Source organism: Otolemur garnettii, unplaced genomic scaffold (genome assembly GCF_000181295.1).
Source record: "Otolemur garnettii isolate 467f Iridium unplaced genomic scaffold, OtoGar3 scaffold00041, whole genome shotgun sequence".
NCBI lineage: Eukaryota > Metazoa > Chordata > Mammalia > Primates > Galagidae > Otolemur > Otolemur garnettii.
This window is the reverse complement of record NW_003852436.1, coordinates 1,776,154-1,795,122: the sequence shown is the minus strand read 5'-3', so window position 1 is coordinate 1,795,122 and position 18,969 is coordinate 1,776,154. Positions and strand designations below refer to the sequence as shown.

General features: G+C 40.8%; 1 protein-coding gene across 1 annotated transcript in view; it reads left to right on the top strand.

Annotated features, from left to right (window-relative positions):
- The window catches only part of RNF150 (ring finger protein 150), a 263,220-nt gene that overhangs the window by 173,634 nt on the left and 70,617 nt on the right, over nt 1-18,969 (top strand). Inside the window, exons 3-4 of the mRNA XM_003790183.3 lie at nt 10,787-10,858; nt 12,516-12,598. Of these exons, the coding sequence (XP_003790231.1) occupies nt 10,787-10,858; nt 12,516-12,598 (155 nt within the window). The remainder of the gene's footprint in view (nt 1-10,786; nt 10,859-12,515; nt 12,599-18,969) is intronic.

Sequence of the window (18,969 nt, the reverse complement as noted above, 5' to 3'; positions counted from 1 at the left end):
AAAAAAAAAAAAAAAAAGAAAATTAGGTTAACTGAAGGAAGTGGTCAGTGTAGGGAGGTGGTCAGCTGTGGAGGTTCTTCTAAACACATATATTATTTTTAAAGCTGTGGAACATGGCACTAAGCACTTAAACAGCTTTCAATGAATGCTATCTATTATTTCTCTTATCTAGACTCCTTGATGACTGCACACAAATCTAATTTTTTATTCCATTAAATATTCTGAAATTTAAATGGATGCAATACCAGTTAGATTACGAGGCAGTGAAAGTGCATATGGAACTAACATATTTAGTTGGTCCACAAGGGCTTATGTGTGTGTATATATATATTATATATATACAAATATATGTATGTGTGTGTATATATATATTTCAGTTATCCAGCTAATCAGACAATGATAAATAGAAATGCCATCCCTATACTTTTGAGTCTACAGATAATCCAAGAAATCTTAGGCAGTTGAGGCAAGGATAAAATTTTAAGCTTGCATTAATTATTAATTATTTCAGTCATTATGTCCTTTTATGCAGGTAGACATAGCTTGCATGCCTAGGCTTATGCATACTCTAGGCTTATGCACAGTCTGTGATGTATGTGAATGACAAATTGGAAGGTAATGGTATGGGAGTAGTGCATGGAGTTTAAGTTTTTACTCTGGTCCCATTGTATTAACTTTCCTTGAATTGCAGGATGTTACCTATCCGAGTCACTCAGTGAACTGGTATCATGTTAAAAGTTAACACTGTTTCTGATCAAGTGGACACTATGCTTTCGCTCTTTGGTGGATGGCATAAGTACATATAATTTTAGAACAATATTTTTCTTTTGATGGACAGCGTTCCACTCCATTCAACAGACAGTTAAACCTGTGCAGGCCATAGCTACAGTAAGCATCAGGTTAACTTCAACTATTTATTTTTGTTAAGGAATAATTGGCCTTCAGAGAAAGTGACTCACAGGTTAGATATAGGCTCACAGACTGAAATGGTCTATCAAATTAATTTTACATTGGTAAAGTATCTAGCCATTCAGGTATGTGAAAAAGAGACTGAATTTGAATTAGCCAGCTGAATACCTCAGCTTCTGCTTGGTTTGGTACAGATCACAATTAAGGAAAGTCACCATATCACAGTATCCCACAGCCTAATTGTTAAAACCTCCCTGATTTACCCTCAAGTTAGTCATGATCGCCATATGTGTGAGGGGAGGAGGGGGATCCAGAATGCAGAAGATCAACTCACACAGAATTTACTGAAATGGGAAAGACAGAAAGAAAAGAATCAAGAACTTGGGTTTAGCATTGTTAAATTTAGAGGCCTTGTAGATATTGAAGCAGAGATGCCAGATAGGTATTTTAATATGCAAGTCTGGGTCTCAGGACAGAAGACAGAGGCAGAGATAGCGGTGTGGGGCTCTTCAGTATACAGATGCCATAGAAATAAATCATCAGGTGTCACTTGGAGAGTGGCTATCCCAAGGAGAAAGGGTTAGAAGCCTGAGCTCCGGATACTCTAATGTGGACTCACTTCATCCCCAGCCTCGTTCCTTTGATCATATAATTTTATGTATTTATTTTCTTCCCAGTTCTTATCACTATCTGAAATTATTCTCTTCTTGTCTTACACCTCACCTTGCCAGGGCAGGAGGGCACTGCCAGGGAGGTGAAACAAGAAGGCTGCTTGAAGAGACCCAACACAGCTCCACACACCACCTGGCCCCACTGCCCCCTGGTCAGGGTCACCTGCTCAGCAGCCACCCTCTTCACTCGTGACTCCTGTGTCTGCTCTAGCCCTATTATCTTCCTTGAACACAGCCTCTTTGGGGATCTCGGTCAGATGGTTTGTGTGTGCCCGAGCCCAGTGACTGTTTCCAGCTCTCTCCCAGAGCTCTAAGAGGTGGACAGACTCCTGTTTCCCATTCTTGAACAAGGCCTGTGCATTTAAGAGCCTGTGAAAGCATCTCATATGGGTTGGAATGTAGATCTTCCCAGCGCACACACAGGACTCTGGGGGAGGCAATTTCCAAATGTCCCATCCTAGCCTCCTGGAATCTCATCTCTAAACAAGCTCAGAATACTATGTCATATAATCAAATGTAATCATGACACCCCCAGGTGGCTAAGTGAGGGCTTGAAATACTGTCAAGGTTGGGGTTCCTGAGCTGAGGGCACTTAGAAGTGAGGAAGGTTTATATCTCACTATGGTTTGGGTGCAAAGTGGAATCAGAAAATTGGGCAGGTGGGGCCAAGAGGCAAGAGGACAACCAGTGTCCTAAGTGCATAGGATCGTGTGGCATGAGGAGCCAGGTCTGAACAACAGAGATAAGAACGGCAGTCCAGGCTGGGCGCCCGAAGCACAGTGGTTACAGTGCCAGCCACATGCACCGAGGCTGGTGGATTCGAACCCAGCCAGGGCCTGCTAAAAACAACAATGACAACTGCAACAAAAAAAATAGCCAGGTAGGGGGCACCTGTGGCTCAAAGGAGTAGGGTGCCAGCCCCATATGCCAGAGGTGGTGGGTTCAAACCCAGCCCCAGCCAAAACTGCAATAAATAAATAAATAAATAAATAAAAATAGCTGGGCATTGTAGCAGGCACCTATAGACCCAGCCTTGGGAGGTTAAGACAAGAGAATCACTTGAGCCCAAGAGTTTGAGGTGGGCCATGGCACTCTACCTAAGATGACATAGTGAGACTCTGTCTCAAAAAAAAAAAAAACAAGAACAGCAGTCCAGCAACACAGAGCAAAGCTAGCCAAGTGAGGAGAGAGAACTGAGGGAATGGGGAGGGGGGAGGAAGGCATTCTAGCACACACTCACCTATTAAAGCAGCTGGGCACTAGTTAGCAGAGGCTTCAAGATGGTATGAAAAGCTCCAAGCCACACCTGCTCTTCAGAGAGGGTAGGGCCAATAACGACTAGGGAAAATGTTTTACTGTCCATTTAACACATGTCAGGGTGACTTTTAAATACCTTGGCAGTCTTCTCTGTCCTCACAAGCCCTGGCAATGCCCCTGCAGGTCATTGATGCCACTTATGTGACCTTCTACACTGATTGTGTGAGCACACGAGGTCAGCCCTGAGGACCCATGTTCCCAGAAAGGCTGCATATGGGAAACCACTATCATAAGAATTGGTAGGCCAAAGGCACCTGTCATTCTACTCATAATGTTGTACCCAAAGTGAGTGGAAGAGAGAAACGCCATCACACTGAGTCCAAATTCAGCAAGGACTGAGAACAGACTCATGCCTCAAAATCTCTCGATGCCTAGAAGCAGGGGTGGACACCTTTTATAAGGGGCTTTCAGTAGGGGAGGGGGAGTCCTTAGTGCCAGCTGAATTTGACAAGAGCCAACACCTGGTAAGGGAAGTGCTTACAAGGGGAAGTTGGGGGTTTGCAGTTATTACTGAACTCTTTCAGCTGAGCTTCCTGTCTTAAAGGGGGGGGGGGGCGTTGAAAACCCCTAGCAAGATGGAGTTGGGGCATAAAAATAACAGGTATTTCAGAAGGCTGATTGCCTGATCCAAGAATCATAGGTTTTAAAATTTAAAAGTACATTTGATGCTTATATAATGAATTTGGAAGAGAGAACTCTTAAGTGATTTTTTTTCAAAAGCACATAGCCAGATTGGTGATTTCAAGTTAAAATGGTTTCTCCAGACCAAGCCACCTTGACGGCATTGAGGTGCGGAGATTTAACCCATGGGGAGGGTCGCCGCCTCAGACACAGCAATAAAATGAGGAACTCCAGACTGCTCAACAGCCAAATGCTGGTCCTTTTTGACTCTGGAAATAAAGGTCAACTGTTAGTAAAGCCATCCCTTGGGACCCATGCGAGATTGGTTCCAGGACTCCCCCTTCCAAAGCCCTGCAGATACCAAATTCTAAAGATGCTCACAGACCCTAACATAAAAGTGCACAGTATTTGCAAATAACCCATGTGCATCCTCCTGGGTCCTTTAAATCAGCTCTAGATTACTTATAGTAACTAATCCAACGTGAATGCTGTGAAAATAGTTAGTACACAGTATTACATAAAAAATATTATAGTATTTTTTATTTGTATTATTTGTTATTGTGGTTTGGGGATTATTTTTCCTGAAATTTTTTTATGTCTGGTTGGCTCAATCTGCTCATGTGAGACCCATGGATACAGAAGATCAACTGTATCTGATTTAAGATCCCTCACATCAAGGAGCCTCACAGAGGATGCTAAGGATTTCTGTCTATTCTGCCCATCCAGCGACCTGCCGTCTAGTGACCTCTTCTTTAGGCAGGAGGCCAGATACATGGCAGACCCCTGATCCTGAGCACCAGCGTGTGCTATGGACAGTTTTTCCCTCCCCACCAGGAGTTTGAGGAGGCATGTGGCCCCCAGCCCCAGATGTGCCACTTGTGCTGCCACTCACTAATTCTCTTCCTACCTATGAAAACCCTGCAGGATGGGAAAGCAGCCCAGCCAGCAGCACTCCTGCCATGCTGCGTCTGGTAGGCCTATCTTTTCCCAGTGCTCTGGGACACTGTTTTACTGCCTACTAGGACATCCCGTCTCAGACACAAGGACTGGGTCTGAGTCCCGAAAACCACGCGACTCCCACTAGTTGGGAGCTATTTCAAATATGGGAAGATCAGATAAACTAAGCAGAGTTTTCATAAACAATATTGCCTTTGAGGCTGATCCAAGGGAACTAGACCTGTTTTGATTTGTTTTATGTGAGACCTGGTAATGACATTGAACAAAGTTTTCTTGAAAGATTTATTTCTCCCACAGAACATCTTTCCCTACTTTCTGCATGCACATGGCCACGGCCCTGCAGTGAAGGAATGAGCCCTTGAACTGCCTTTTGTAGATTGATACTTCAGGTCTCGAAGCATCTTTGTCTCCCTGTTCTGTTCTGCATGGATGAAAATCATGAGCTGGTAACCCTGGAACTGACACTGCATCACATCCTTTATCTGACTCATAAAGGAGAACTGAGGACCAGAATGTCTAAGTGACTTGGCCAGAGTCACACAGTGACTGAAAGAAGACAAAGAGCTAGATCTTCTAACGCCCCAAGCCATTGCCTTTTCCTTTATAACACACACAAAGAGAGACACACACCCAAATCCCCCGATTTTCAATCCCATTGTGTGCACATCATGCACGTGGTATGTGCCCCAGTAGATTTAAGTCACCTTTTTATGAGGTTATCATCGTCAGAAAAACAGTCAAATTGTTTGGGATTTGTGGATTGGTGGTCTGTATCATAGAAATTGACAACATTGGCTGTGCTGTGATTTCTGTTGTATCAACCAGGCCTGGAAGGATAATTAGTACGTGTTAGAGCAGGTGAGGAGAATATCTGAATCACTCATGGCCATGTGAGGGTCCAGATAACCAAGCCTAATTCTGTTGACTCTGATAGTGTCCTCCTGGGACCTGGAACATGAGAATAGTGACTTACCTTTCCACTTTTTTTTGAGACAGAGTCTCACTTTGTCCCCCTTGGTAGAGTGCAGTGGCATCATAGTTCATGGTAACCTCAAACTCTTGGGCTCAAGTGATTCTCTTGCCTCAGCCTCCTAAGTAGCTGGGACTACAGGCACCCACCACAACGCCTGGCTACTTTTAGAGATGAGGTCTCGATCTTGCTTAGGCCGGTCTCTAAACCATGAGTATCAGGGCCTGGCACTGGTTAATCTCCGGCCCCAGCCTACCTAACTCTGCTCCTGACACAAGACTACTCAGAAATAATTGCTCTTAGGTGCCTGATGGCTATTTACTTTAGCTGAAGGGAGAGAGAGAGACAGTCTTTGAGAGAGTAAAGCAAGCTTCTTAGAAAGATAGATCTGCATCTTTATCAGAACTTAGTAAGCTTCAGCAGAGAGACGCCGTGCTCGCGTTCTGCAGGCAGGAGAAGTGACAGAGTCAGAGTAAGCAGGTCCGTGACAGAATGCACATGCTCCCGACTGCCTGGTCCTCCAGCCTAATATCAGGCTGATCTCGTGCCTCTCAACACCACAGGTGTAGAGACTGCCAATTCACCAATGCTCTCATCTCCTGAGCTCTCATGCTTGTTAGGAGAGCTAAATCCCTCTCCATGCCCTTTTCACCAAGGTCTTCCATTATTGAGCTATACAGGTATTTCTTATAACTCTCACTCCTCCTCGCCATAGGCTATACGGGCTGCTACACAGGAGCTCAGGCAGTCCACCCACCTCAACTTCCCAGAGTGCCTTTCTACTTGTTGATGGTGACAATGATAAATGAACATGGTTATAAAATACAGCTGTTAGAAAAAGAACAAATATGATAGAGTTGTCCGATCAAGTGAGATAGGGAGGCCGTAGACTCAGTTTCGATGCTGTGCTTTGCCATGCTCTTGTGCCTGTTTTTGCTTTATAATCACCTCCATTGCATTTCTCCTTGTAACACAGAACAGAAGAAGGAGACAGTGTCTTACTTTTCTCAGCCTCTTAAATATTTAGAAGATCACTAATTTACATTTCTTCAGTTTATTGGGGTCTGTTATTTATTATCCTGTTGCCATTTATGTAGGGCTTTATTCTTTTCATTCATGGCTCCCTCTATTTTTTTGTAATGCACTTTATCTTCACTGCAGTTGAGCCAGTAACTTTGGTAAATATTTTCTTATTCCTGTTTAGATCAAAGTGATAGATAATCTCACTGCCAAGACGGTCCATCTCCTGACAATGTTTAGTAAAAAAGCAGGTCTGGTTGGATTAGAAATTCACAAGAGCACCCTGGAGAAGAGAGCAGAGTCCTTGCCTCAAACGGAAGGCTGAAATCCCCTGAGGGGGTCCCTCTGTCTACCAGGGAGCTTCCTGGATATTCCCTCAGCGTCACCTTATGCTGCCTTTCTGAGACCCATGAACCAAAGAGTCTGTGTTGCAATAGGCTTCAGGTTCCAATATTCAGGCTGTGTTCAAGACTCATTTTGATCAGGGGCTAGCGTTTTCCGTCCTCCTTTATATTTGGTGCAATTAAAAACCCAAAGCAAAAGTAATCAGTTACCAAAGCAACAACTGCTTATTGGGGCCACTTCATTAAGAATGTTTATCTTTTTACGCCTTGTTGCTTTAATCTACATTTTGGAAATCCAATAATAGTAGTTTGAAAATTGTTGAAAATGGGACCTGTTTTTAATGTTGAAAACGTTTTAAATGTTGACAGTGGGACATTCCTCTCTATGCATAATTTTCAGGTCATTTAGAGATAGATATGCATATATGATAATTTTTGACTGCATACATATGGATATTACATTTTTTTTAACTTTGTGGTAGTTTCCCCTTATTTTGTTAATCCAGAACTCTTACCAAAACATCAAGGACTACATGTTCCATAATCATGGCATATATCTCAGAAGCCAGTTTTCCTGTAGTCTTCAGGTATCTGGACCACCCGTTCTGCCCTGCTAGGGGAAACTTTCATACCCTTCACCAGCCACTGACAAAATGCTGTCCTTTCCCCCTCGAAAGGGGTGCGCGTGTATTATATATCAATAACATGCACTGGGACTGGCCTCAGGAACTGCACAGGAAAGGGAAGAGAAAACCATTATACCATTTCTCAGAATGACTAAGGAAAATATGTCCTTCTTCCTTTGTGAACTATTTGACTTATCAGGGCGCCTAGGGAAAAAGTCCTGGTAGACTTGATGTTGAAGAGGATTTGATTACAGTCACACTCCAATGAGATTGCAACCAACAGTAGACATGACCCTGGTCCCATAAGATTGTAATACCATATTTTTACTGTATGTTTTCTATGTGTAGATATGTTCAGATACAAATCCCTCCCACTGTGTTACAGTTGCCTACACTTGTCAGTATGGTAATAGGTTCGTAACCTAGGAGCCCTGTCCATGCCACATAGTGTATGCACGCAGCTGGGTTCACTTAAGTGAACCTTGATCTTCACACAATGATGGATTCCCCTCAGGATGCATTTCTCAAACATCTCTCCACATGTGATTGTGCTCTCTCTTTCTCTTTCGCCTCTCAGTCTGCTAATTCTGCCACTTTGGGAAGCTCATCTCCTAAATGACTTATCTGCTGCTAAACTCCTTACCTCTCTAGACCCCAGTCATAAAATGCCCATAATGAAATTTATCTTTCTAATTCCCTAACCATTAACTTTACTGGTAGGCATAATCCCTGATACCTTAATGTCAGCTTGCTTTATATTTCCTGAAAGGACTTGTCTTTTTCTTTGTTTTTTCTATTAAATAATAGCAACCTGCATTTTCCTTTTAAAGGGCATGGCAAGGAAAGGGCTTTTTCTCTGGGAGAGAAAAAGAGGATGTTTTTTAAAGCCACTCTATTGTAATTCAGATATAGCCAAAAGTAAAGTTAAATCTAATACATAGCCAAAGTCCAAAGTCGTCTTTGAACTTACCTTACATGCTCATATTTAAGGACATATTTCATGTGCTAAAAAATTATTTTAAATGAAATAGAATTTTGAAAACATTATTTATAATCTGCTTTAAAAATAAGGTGCCTCCACTGGACTATAATCTATACCCATTGTATAAAGATCTTTTTCCGTCTAATTACTCAGACTTTAAAAATTAAAAAAAAAATCTAAGCAATTGAATTAGATCCAAATATTATATAATACCAATTAAACGTGATTATAAAAATATCAAAGCTCTTGATTTAAAAAGAAAAATAGCATATTTATGTGGGGCCCATATTTCTGATTCTAAATGTATTATTCTGCCGTTTCGAGGCATTTACTCCTGGTAATTCATGGCCCCCACTCAATGCCTTTCAATTCTTGCCCCAGCTCCTTCCATGGAGAGCAGATGTTATTTGAGACTGGCTGCTTTTGCCAAGGCTGGGACCACAATTTGCTTAGCTGTGGCATGTGGTGTTACTTATAGTTGGTCTGTAAATTTTCCTGTTAACTGGTTAAATTTCTCAAGTGGTCTTCCACGCTTAACAAAAAAACCATTGCCTTAAGATTTTATTCACGCCTTAATTGTGAAGTTTACACTAGATTATGAGCTGCAAAGGAAATTTTTGTGCGATTTTTTTTATTTTTCTAAAACCCAGGGCTATGCTTGGCACAGAATAAGTGATCAAAAACATGTCGAGGCTGGGCAAAGAGGTTCATGCCCGTAATCTTAGCACTTTGGGAGCCTGAGGCAGGAGGATTGCTGGAAGCCAGGAGTTAAAGACAAGCTTGAGCAAGACCCCACCCCTACAAAAGGAATGGAACAGTTAGCCGGGTATGGTAGTGCAGCCTGTAGCCCCAGCTACTGGGGAGGCTAAGGCAGGAGGATCCCTTGAGCCCAGGAGTGTGAGGTTGCAGAGAGCTATGACGATGCCACTGCACTCCAGCCCAAGCAAAAGAGTGAGACTTTGTCTCAGAAAAAAAAAAAGTATTGAGTGATTAAGTGCCGTTTATTGAAAGCAGCTTTATTCTATTATGCTGGGGACATAGAAGACAAGAAGGAACAAAAGTGAGCCCAGGCCTGCCTTCAGGGAGCTGATGGGAGGGAAATCTGACAGGGATTAGTCATACTAACAAAAACAGATTTCCAATGTGGTGGTGCAAGAGAGCAGAGGCACAAAGTGGGGTGAGGGTCCAGACTGGAAGATCGTGCTGGGAGAGACAGGATGGGCTCCCTGAAGATGCAACTTCAGTTAAGACCAAAGGATGATGAGATGGTAACTAGAGGACAAAGAGAGGACAGTTCCATTATGTCGAATTTCACCTCCATTCACTTCCTTCCCTCTCACTCGCGTGCTTCTGTCTTTACTGCCCCTTCCTACGTTTTCCTGCTACCTTAGTCTGCTGGCTATGCACGGACGTCTGCATAAATCTCGAGCACACCTGGGTCTCCTTTTAGACAAGGAAGCTAGAAGTTGAAGACCAATTGGAGATCTTCAACTTACCCTTCTGCTAAAAAATGTCAATATTATTTCAGAAATAAAGGATAAAATATCAAAGAAGGAAATGAATTAACAAGAACATCTCCCATATGCACCATTCACCCACGTGCATAAAGGAGGTGAAATTTGCCCATGAGAATAGAGAGGAACAGACCAAATTTAAAGGGAGGGAAGGGCGGAGGTTTGAAGAGGGAGGGTAAAAGGCGGGACCACATCTATGGAGCATATTGCAAGGGTACAAGTCAAATCTGTCAAGTGTAGAACATAACTGTCTTAGCATAATAATCAAGTAAATGAGGCAAAAGCTATGTTGATTAGTTTGATGTAACCAGGTCAGATTGTATTAAAAAAATCAACATATTGTACCCCACATAAGCATAAATGTATTCATGATCTATGTGTATATGACTTAATTAAAAAAAGAAAGAAAAGAAAAATAAATAGATCTAGGTCTGTATGTGCAAAGTGAAAGGATTATACAAGCAATAAACCCTGATTGTAAAAAAGAGGAGGTGAAGTTTACTGCACCTACTTCTGATTGTCTAATCTCTATCTCTGTGTCACAAATTCAGTAGCAAATTACTAAACACTTTTTTTTTTTTTTTTTTTTGGCGTTAGACTATACAGATGTAACCTGCATTGGAGAACTGTAGGGCAGGGTCTTTCTATCTCATATGCTGTTGGCTTAATTCCAGGCATGAAGTCTTTCATGAGCCTCAGTTAGTAGAGCTTCTCTATGCAGGGACCACTGCCCCATCTCTTCCAGCCATCGTCGTTAACATTCATGACTTCAGAGCTAGCTGCCCTGGCTTATTATCGTTATAAAGTCAAGACTGATGCATCTCTATGACTCATAAGCAACATTTTGTTTTTCAGCGCCGATTGGGAGATGCAGCAAAGAAAGCCATCAGCAAGCTCCAGGTCAGGACCATCAAGAAGGGTGACAAGGTAACAACCTCTTCTCTTTTTGATGAGGAGCTGTTCAAAGAAGCTTCTAATATTTCTGATAGTCAGATAGAAGAGAAGGAAGGATGGGGGAGGGAAATGCACAGTAATTGTTGTCCTCTGTGACTTGCAGTCTTCTTTAAACTGATTTAAAATAGTTTAGAAAGTGCATCCAATATTATAATAAAAGACTTGGGTAAAAAAGCAGAGAAATTGAAAAGTGTACACAAGCATACACAGGACCAGAACAAAATTATTAATCAAATGCATTACCAGAAATGTGTGACAGAAATGGGGCCCAAATTTAGGCTGGGGCTTTCTAGCAGCCAATGCAAAGAAGGAACACTATTTAGTTACCATATTCCAGAATCCCACTAGATAAAAACAAAATGGTTGCTCATGGTATTATGATCTGAGGAGATTTTCCATGAATCCTTGCAAGAAAGACAGCAATATGTGTTCAGCTGTGTCCTCCACGGAGCTCTACAGTTTAAATGCAGCAAGTGTATTAAATCCCTCTGATATCTAGTATATAGAATCCCAAAGTCATTGCAACAACTTCCATTAATCCAGAATAATGGAATAAAACCAAAAACAATAGCAGAACTTGAGAATGGACAACAAAGCATATAGGCCAGGCTTCCAGGCTTCTCATTCCTCAAAAGTTTCAGAGCAACTGAAACTTTTGATGATGATACCTGATTTGAGGCTCCCTGAGGCATTGTAAGGTATTCACAATCCCACACTTACAGCCAGTTTTGTCCTATTCTGAATAATTGATTTATCTCACAAATTATGTGCTATTATTTTTCAACTACATAAAAACTCTGTTGGCTTAATAAGATAAAATTCATTTAAAAGCATTATGACATTGAAAGTATATTTTGGTCATTACTTTCCCCCCCTCTCTTAGAGAATAATAAAAGTACAAGGACTGGCTCGGCGCCTGTAGCTCAGTGGCTAGGGTGCCAGCCACATACACCAGAGCTGATGGGTTTGAACCCAGCCTAGGTCTGCCAAACAATAATGACAACTGCAACAGAAAATAGCTGGGCATTGTGGCAGGCACCCGTGGTCCAGCTACTTGGGAGGCTGAGTCAGGAGAATCACTTGAACCCAAGAGTTTGAAGTTGCTGTGAGCTGTGATGCCACGGTACTCTACCAAGGGCAACATAGTGAGATTATGTCTCAAAAAAAAGTACAAGGACTGTTACATAAGTAATACATTACAAGATATTAAAAGAGATTTTTCAGACTTTTAAAAACTATTTATGTTTATATTTCTTTTATTAAATACAAACTAGGTCCTAGAGGAATGGGTAGGTTAAATATAATTCATCTAGTTCTCCATAAGTATTATTTCTCATCCCTGAGGTTTTGATATGTCACCTTTAGTTATAATTAATCATATTATCATCAATGGTACATTAGAAAATGGTTCTCCTCACAAAAGCACTCACAGTGGAACCTAGAAACAAAAAGTAGAAGTCGGAAGGAACGGAAACTCAGCCAATAGCTAGTAAATTATTGATTCAGAAGCTGGCACCAGGACTACTGTTGAAAGCTTTGCTGCAGGCAAGCTCTTCTGGTTTGGTGTGTGGGTATTTACACCAGAGTTGAAGCTGAGAAAGAAAGCTCATCTGTGCTTCCTCTGTTGCAGGAAACAGAGTCCGATTTTGACAACTGTGCAGTTTGTATTGAAGGGTACAAGCCCAATGACGTTGTCAGGATCTTGCCCTGCCGGTGAGTCACTAGGCTGCCCACTTTGGATTGGGTCATGTGAGGAGCCTGCCTGCTTAGCCTCCCGGCTCAGCCCTGCTGGGTCCAGCCTGCCTCCACATTTCCGCGTTTACATCGCACACAAACAAAACACTCTTGGTTCTGTACCACCTTTGCCCTTGAAATCACTTGTCTCATGAACTTAGAAATATTTTTCTGATCCCGTTTGCATCAAAGGAAGTTTACTGCTTTGAACTAGAACCTCATGATACAGAATTTGATGCTGTGGCCACCAAGTACAATTTTGCTTGGACAACAGATCTGTGATGTTCCAAATCACTTCTGGCTTTGGTTTTTCCCAGTACTAGTTAAATTAAAATAATGACTCTTAAAAATATTTTGTGAATGATCATGAAAGGCTCAGCAATCAGATTATGGTCAGGAGTTAAATAGGAAACCAGATGTCATTCCCTATTATTTTTTACTTGCAAAAAGGAATATGACGCTCAAATTTTCCCAAATTTGAATCTAAGGGAAATAGTTGGGAAAACACCCCAGATGATTCTCAGATAACCCTGATCCCGCACCCTACTTAAAATTTTTTTCTGTTAAGGTGCCTGAATCTTTTTTAATTATTAAAATTAAATAAACACAAATACTTTAAATAAACACTTTTAAACCACATAAATGCCACTCTCCTGGCCTCTTGGCCTTTTGACCTCTTAGCCTTTGTGCCCTTCTGTTACAAGGTAACAGATTCACTTTCTGTTAAGGGTAAGATTCACTTTCCCTTAGTTTGTGGACGCTTCGCTGGGCCTCAGACAAAATCATACATCAGGACATGCAGAGACTTGGCAATTTCCTTCATATGAAGATAGTATATTTAAATTCCCTCTAGACATCATATTTAGTGTTTATTTGGTGACTTTCAGAAATACTGGCAAAGAACGGCAGTCTGCAAACTACCGAATACTTCTCGGGGTAACATTTTTCATGTCTGTAGTTTTGTTAAGGATTTTCCAAAGCTGCATAGATATAAGGGAGTAAAGGGCTTTCCTTTAATATCCTACTTGGAGATGGTTTACACCCTCTGAGAGTACTTCTAATAAAGACTACTCAAAGCCAATTAAATAGCTACTTTTTCCTGAGAATCCAAAGAACTTTACAAATATAACTAAGAAAGTCCATTTTTAAAATGATATACATGGCATTACTTAAGCTTTACAATTCATAGAATATAAACTAATTTATTCATGTAGAGTTTTGTCATGAATAAATGTCATGGCATTGCACCTGTGTAATTGCTAGAGACTACATCATATCCGAGCCATAGATAAACCACAATTTGATTTCTCATGTCCTTGTTTTGGAACATTTGGCTGATTTCGATTTTTAATTATGACAAATTGCATTGTTTTAATACGAGTTAGATTTGCGATACATTATTCTAGATCTCCCTTTATGTTATGTTTTTGAAATACAAACCAAGAAAAAAATAAGCATTTTAATATTTGCCACAAAACAATTAAACTTTAGGAACTTTAATTTTATTTACACCAGTCCTTGCTCTAGGCCAGTTCGGTTTGGCTTCAGTTCCTCCTTTTTTAAATAATCACTTGGTTCTCCGATCATTTCTTAAGGCTTATTTTCTTATTGTGGACCCGGCTTAAAATAAAAAAAGAAATTCTTTGAACGTTACCACACAGTTATAGTTAATCACTGTTTGATCTTATACTAGTCATACATATCTTCTCTTTGAATAGCTCGTATATTGTTTTCCAGGCTGATTTTGAAATCAAGATATTTTTATGCCTGTTGCTGGTTTGTGCCCGACAGTTTGCACTAATGGATATTATCAAACAAATGCACTGGCATTTGCATTTTGCTAGATAATTTTCCCTAGGGTATTATTAAGCCTTTGCTCCTATGAACTTCATAGATTCTCTTTTCCATTATTTTCAGGCTGACTCATCCACAGAATTCTTTGCATCTCCTTGGAGTCACAACTGTTCCAAAAAATGCTCCAATTTATTATCTTCCTTCTTCTGTACTTTTTTCTGCAGCCTCATAACTCCTGATGTATTGGGTGTATCTGTTCTTTATCCTTTCTGTTTAGGATGTCTTTCCAAATCACACAGGTATATTCTTGTGCCAAGACTCTTTCACAATCATTCTATGGTCTGTTATCTTTTTGAGATCCCTGCACAAAGGATGATGGATTATTATATGCCTTCCCTCTTCATTTGTAGTCACGGTAATTATTAAATAAAGTTAAGTCATGTGCATACACACCTGCCTTCTTCCCCCTCATTCTCTCCTTATCCAGTCTTTCTCCAGCACAGGAAGGCAAGCCACCCCCGTGGGGTGATCCTGGCCATGTGCACCTGATGTGAGGTACAGACTCCCAGCAGCCATGCACAGCACCTCAGCATCAGACAGGTCTGACTTCTGGGGTTTGAATTTGCTCCACTAAATTGGATTTGCTCTTGGAAATACACCACTAAGGCATTTTCCAAGACACTTTGGTTTCGCTACATCATACATATGCCAAAATATGCATTACCGTCTCTTTCAGGGCTGTTTTTTATGACTCACGTTAGGATTTGTGATTATGACTTTCAGCCACAAAAGGTACTTTATTGAAGTTTTATTGTCTTCTCCCGTCCAGAGAATAAGTTAGGCTCTCTGATTCTTCTCGGGCTTTTATCCTGTGGTGTCCCTACTATTCTTCAGTAATTATTCATTCGTCTATTTAACTATTTATGTTCAAAGAGAATCTCAGAAGGAACATAAATTTCTTGGGCTGGCTGAAGTCCTTGTTTGCCATTGTTTTTAAAGCAAAACAATCTGTGCATCCTTTCCCTATGTGCCTGTGAAATTCTGTTCTGTCTCTAATTTGTCATTATAGCACCAACACTAGTTTGAGACTGTGTTAGTTTCACTACTGCCTTTGCCTTTGACTTTGCAAACTCTTGTACAAATGAGAACAAAATTAAAAGCTGCCTACTAACAAGCACAACCTTATGATAAACTTTTTAGTAACTAAATACCTCATTTGGAACATTTGCAGCACTCTAGGCAAGGACATGATAGACAGTACCAGACGTGAAAAGATAAATGGCATGACCCATGCTCTAAAGGAAACAGTCTAATGGGAGAGACTGCAGTTTAAATAAGTAATCAACATATGGAATGTATCAAAATACGTGCAGCAATAATGATAACAGGTACAAAAAAAAAAGAGGAAATAATACCAGGCGCTTAGCCAGGAAGTTAAGAAAGGCTCCACAGAAAAAAGTAATGTCTTCGTATTTCTAACAGTTTGTCTCGTCCATTATGCCCTCATTATATTATAGAAAATTTCTAAAATGGATAAAACATTTAAGTATATGCCTTACTCTGTCACGCAGGTAACTATTGCAAACATTTTTATGTATTTCCTTCTTTTCAGATCCTATGCCTATTTTTGCAACTTTAAGAGACAACCTTCAGTATCATTTACTATCCTGCTCTTTTCATTTACATTCAAAGAATACTGGAAATAGTATTAGATCATTTGTGGCTCCTGTGGACCTGTGACACCATAGGCAGAAGTTGATCGAGTTCAAAGTTGCCTAACTCCTGGGAGGTGGCTGCTTCTGTACAGCCTACTCTTCAAGGAGCAGGGTCTTCTCATGGCCCAGTATGAATTCACCACTGAGCTAGAACAGAACTGTGCCCTGTCCCCTTCCGTTCATTTCCTAATGATTCATTGGTGAACTGTTCACATTACACCCTCCTATCCCACTATAGAAAGCAGTTTCTCAGATGCAAATGCTTCCATTGGTTATGCAGCTCCCACTCCCAACCTCACCAGGCAACGTGTCTTGCTGACTTCTTAACATTAGAGTTGGATTACAGATAAAATCCTCTAAAACTCAAGTTATCATCTTTGGTTAATGCTCCCCCAACTTTTAACTTGTTCAGAAACAAATTACAAATTGAGTTTCCCTGATCCAAGAATCTCAAATCCAAGATGCTCCAAAATTCAAAACTTTTTGAGCACCAACATGATGCTTGAAATGTGCCAGTGAGCATCTTGGATTTCAGATTGTTAGATTAGGGATAATGCAGATATTCCAATGTATGGAAAAAGTCCAAAACATTTCTGGTCCTAAGCATTTCAGATAAGGGATACCCAACCTGGACTTTTTGTAAATAGTGTTTCCTGGAATGACTCCAGGGAGCAGTGTTGTCTGTGCTGCCTGGACTGAAATGAGATCTTATTTTGGAGGAGAAGGAGGTGGTCGAATAAAGTAAATAACTAATAACACCTATTCTGAAATAGTGCTTGTCAGAAGGTATTGCACGCCTGGTGCTTAACGTCCGCTCTTGGAGGCCAGTTCCAAATAGAGCTATAACGCCTCTCTGCACCTGCTCTGAGAAGCCTCTGAGTCGGCCCAGGGCTTGTTGGGCTTCCTCATTACAATAGGATGTCAGTTTTGCCTGAGCAAGATGATATGTTAGATCAGATAATCCTGGAGTTACTTTTTGGTGGGGGGAGGGGGACTGTATACATAAAATGTACCTTTCTAACCATTTTAAATGTACAGTTCAGCGGCGTAAAGCACATTTATGTTGCTGTGACACCATTGCCACGACACCATTGCCCCCATCCATGCTAGAATGTCTTCATCCTCCCAACTTTAAGCTCTAAATCCATTAACAGTAACTCCCTGTTGGTATGTTTTATTTTTAGTTTAGACTTGACTTTCATTAACAGAAGAAAATGTGAATGAAGGAACTTAGATTTTGACTCAAGAACCCAGTTAAAGTTAGCTATCTACAAGTTGGTTTTTACATACTCAAAGCACAAAGAATGACAACTCTAGATGTTTATATTATTATTAATAGTGCTGTCATTACAGTACTAAGGCTCTGTGCTGTAACATGACGGGTCCTGCAACCATTGCTTCCGTCATCCCCCCCATTGCTTCCTTCCTGGCCCGGTCAGTAGGCTTCTCACTCATCTCCCTGCTTCTTCTCCGGGCCCTCAATTATTCATTCTGATAAGTCTATTTTTAATTGTCAAGCTAGGTGAGCAGGACTCCAGGTACTTTCTCAGCAAATATAACTTCAAACTTATTAAATATACCAGAAGTGTGACTAAAAAGACTTATTCATTAGGAAGATTCATTGAAATGTACTTTTGTCCTTCTAGTCTTTAAAAGTGTATTTCTGTAACAAGGTAAATCTATAACAAAAAAAAAAAAAACCTTAAAAAAATTGTGTGTTATTTCATATTAACTCCCTATAGGAAAACTGAGTTGACTTTTATCAGTAATCATTGTAAGAATCTTAAAACACTTACTCGCTGTGGTGTGTCTTGTTAGGATTTTGAAGTCTGATTTCTTCATGAAGACTCCTCAGAGTAGCTCCTATATGGAATAGCTGTTATTTCTCCCAAGCAAAAGGAATGTTTCTACACTGTATATACTGAATTGTAATAATATTCTCCAGGGTTTTTCTGTCTGCTGATGGAAAGCTAAACGCTGAACTTGCAGCCTACCCATAGTGAAAAGGTGTTTTTTAGCCTCCTCTCTGACTCTGTTTTATGTCTCCATTCTTAGTTTTCTTTCTTTTCTTCGCTTTTGAAGTATCTCTTTAGGTATTTGCGTCTTCTAAGTCACTTTAAGCCCTGTCTAGCTTAACCATGTCTTTTCCACGCCTTTTGAAAGTCTGTCAATATCAGTTCTAAGTCTCATGTAATATCCCACATGCCAGAGTGGATTTACCTTACTCTTTCTGGATGTTGACATTGCTCCCCACATACATTTTTTTCTGCTATTATAAATAAGCCTGTGATAAATAATTCTGTGTATAGATTTTAGTTCACATTTGGATTATTTCCTTGTTTCTAAGGTTATACATTTAAATTTATCTAATCATATTGTATAAAGTTGTACTTAAGGAGTTTTCCAGACAGTCAGAGGTACGAACATACCAAGCTAACTGTGGCAGCCTGGGATTGTTGGAGTGCAATATACGTGTGTTGGGTGGGGCTAGAGAAGAGGCCTCCCAGACCGTGTAGGACGCAAATGCCCAGCTGAGGGGCCAGTAGAGGTAGATGCTGGGGGACCCGCTCTGATGTTCAGTTTACGCTTCAAACGCAGCACGCTGGTGGTAGTATGGAGTGTGGCTCAAAGAGAATTGACTGTAGACTATTGGCAAAGTCCAGGTAAGAAATACCAGCTGCCCAAATTGGAGTGCTGGCACGGGGATGCAGAGAGACGGACATATTCCAGAGAGATCCAGGGGCGAGCCAGCATGACTCAACATTGGAAAGAGTTGAAAGTGGCTGCCCATTTCTCCGGTTGGTGGCTGATAGATACGTCTATATTTGTTCCCATTTAATG